The 2,500-nt window shown below is 47.3% G+C and overlaps 1 protein-coding gene across 7 annotated transcripts in view; it reads right to left on the reverse strand.

Moving 5' to 3' along the window:
• afdna (afadin, adherens junction formation factor a) overlaps positions 1-2,500 on the reverse strand; it is a 244,966-nt gene that overhangs the window by 68,895 nt on the left and 173,571 nt on the right. For all 7 annotated transcript variants that reach the window (XM_084315182.1, XM_084315177.1, XM_084315178.1 and 4 more), the window contains one exon: positions 2,403-2,500. This exon is cut by the window's right edge and continues 9 nt beyond it. In XM_084315182.1, the coding sequence (XP_084171308.1) occupies positions 2,403-2,500 (98 nt within the window). The remainder of the gene's footprint in view (positions 1-2,402) is intronic.

Below are 2,500 nucleotides of genomic sequence, written 5' to 3' on the forward strand. Positions count from 1 at the left end.
ACTGTGGCTGTAACCCTGCTGCTGCCTCCCCTCCCCAGAGAGCAGAGACAGACTGTGGCTGTAACCCTGCGTCTGCCTCCCCTCCCCAGAGAGCAGAGACAGACTGTGGCTGTAACCCTGCGTCTGCCTCCCCTCCCCAGAGAGCAGAGACAGACTGGGGCTGTAACCCTCCTCCCCTCCCCAGAGAGCAAAGACAGACTGTGGCTGTAACCCTCCTCCCCTCCCCAGAGAGCAGAGACAGACTGGGGCTGTAACCCTCCTCCCCTCCCCAGAGAGCAAAGACAGACTGTGGCTGTAACCCTCCTCCCCTCCCCAGAGAGCAGAGACAGACTGGGGCTGTAACCCTGCGTCTGCCTCCCCTCCCCAGAGAGCAGAGACAGACTGGGGCTGTAACCCTGCGTCTGCCTCCCCTCCCCAGAGAGCAGAGACAGACTGTGGCTGTAACCCTGCTGCTGCCTCCCCTCCCCAGAGAGCAGAGACAGACTGTGGCTGTAACCCTGCTGCTGCCTCCCCTCCCCAGAGAGCAGAGACAGACTGTGGCTGGGCAGCACGTGCATTGATCACACTAGATTGACAACTAAGCCTTTCCTGGTTGATAACAAGATGTGCCTGCTGCCTACCATTGATGTCTGCCTACCAATATGTCCTCTCACCTTGCTGCCTACCAATATGTCCTCTCACCTTGCTGCCTACCAATATGTCCTCTCACCTTGCTGCCTACCAATATGTCCTCTCACCTTGCTGCCTACCAATATGTCCTCTCACCTTGCTGCCTACCAATATGTCTGCCTACCCATGTCCTCTCACCTTGATATGTGTGTGCGTGTGTGTGTGTGTGTGTGTGTGTGTGTGTGCATGCGTGCACGGGCGTGAGGGTGTGTGTGAGACTGTGAGTCATGAAACAGGAGAGCTGGTATAAACAGGCCAATTATAGAGGAAGTGGTGTGTGTGTGTGTGTGTGCGCGCGCGTGTGTGGTCTCAGGGTTGAAGCTAGTAATTATATTGAGTGTAGAAGCCATTTAACGTTACATCTGTAGCTACATGACTCTGAACAGCATCGCTCACTACAGGACGCTAAATGGACTGCATTTATATAACAGCTTTTATCTTAAGCGCTTTAAAACGTATGTCTCACATTCACCTGTTCATTCACACACACACAGATGGCTGTCATCAGGAACAGTTAGGGGTTAAGTGTCTTTGCTCAAGTACACTTTGACACGCTGCCGGGAGGAGCCGGAATCGAACCGGGAACCTTCTGATTACCAGACGACCGCTCTACCGCCTGACCCACTGTCTTTGATATTTGGTAATATAGTCCTCAATCAAATGGCTGATGGTTCGTGTGTGTGTTCATTCGTGCGTGCGTGCGTGTGTGTGTGTGTAACCACAGTCTGGATTAGCTTAGGGCTGGATGATTAATCGATATTTCGATTAATTCGAATTAATGATTTAGGACGATTTTGAAAAAATATACCGGTAATCGATTTTCAAAAAATTAAGAGTCACCTTTTATTTTACAAAAAGTGATGTTTGGTGAAAGTTAGATTTGCACTTTATTAATCCCAATAGGGAAATTCATTCTTGTTTGATGATCAAGAGGCACCTTTTATTTGTTTTAAATGAAGTTTGGTGAAAAAGCAAGTTATGGTGTTCTTGTTCTGTTCTTGACTTATTGTCATGTTTTCTTCTTGACTTGTTTAAAGAAGACTTGTGCGGCCCATGGGGACATTAACGTGTGTTGTCGGGCCTTATAAATACATTTGATTTGATTTATTGCACTTCAATCCCAATAGGGACATTCATCTTGGTTTGAAATTTTTTTTTGTCAAAATTTTGCTCAAGAGAAAAAAAATTACGATTTACGATTAAAATAATCGTAAATCTGATTTAAAAAAAAATCAGGGATTTTATTTTTAGGCCATATCGCCCAGCCCTAGATTAGTTTAGCTGGGCTATAAGAAAGCCAAAGGGAGATCCATTCAAACTTGGATGTGGGTATTTATTCATCCATACCAGGGTAATTATATATCTAACGTCAGCTGGGATACTTTGGTACAAAGACTTCAATGTAGGAGAGCTTTCCATCTTCTGCTACTTCAGAACTCCGCCCCCCTGAAAAGCTATCTAATGTAGGAACATGCCAACATTATGGGACATGTGCACCATATCTGCTTCCATTCATTTGTGCTAAGCTAGGCTAGCTTGCAGCCGGATAGTTTTCTACTGAAAAGCACAGAGAGGAAATTGGTGTCTATCTTTTTGTCCGACTCTGGAGAAGATGGTAGGTGCATTTCCCATAATGTTGGTGGGTTCCTTTAAAGCAACACTGCGTGCGTGTGTGTGTGTGCGTGTGTGTGTGTGTGTGTGTGTGTGTGTGTGTGTGTGTGTGTGTAACCTACCATCTCTGAGGGGTCTAAGGGGAAGTGGTTGTCACACTCGCCTGCTCCTTCAAAGTGGACGGTCCAAGTCCCGGGAGAGCGAGGGTGAGGAGAGAGAC

The sequence above is a fragment of the Notolepis coatsorum genome, assembly GCF_963971535.1.
Source record: "Notolepis coatsorum genome assembly, chromosome: 5".
Classification (NCBI taxonomy): Eukaryota; Metazoa; Chordata; class Actinopteri; order Aulopiformes; family Paralepididae; genus Notolepis; species Notolepis coatsorum.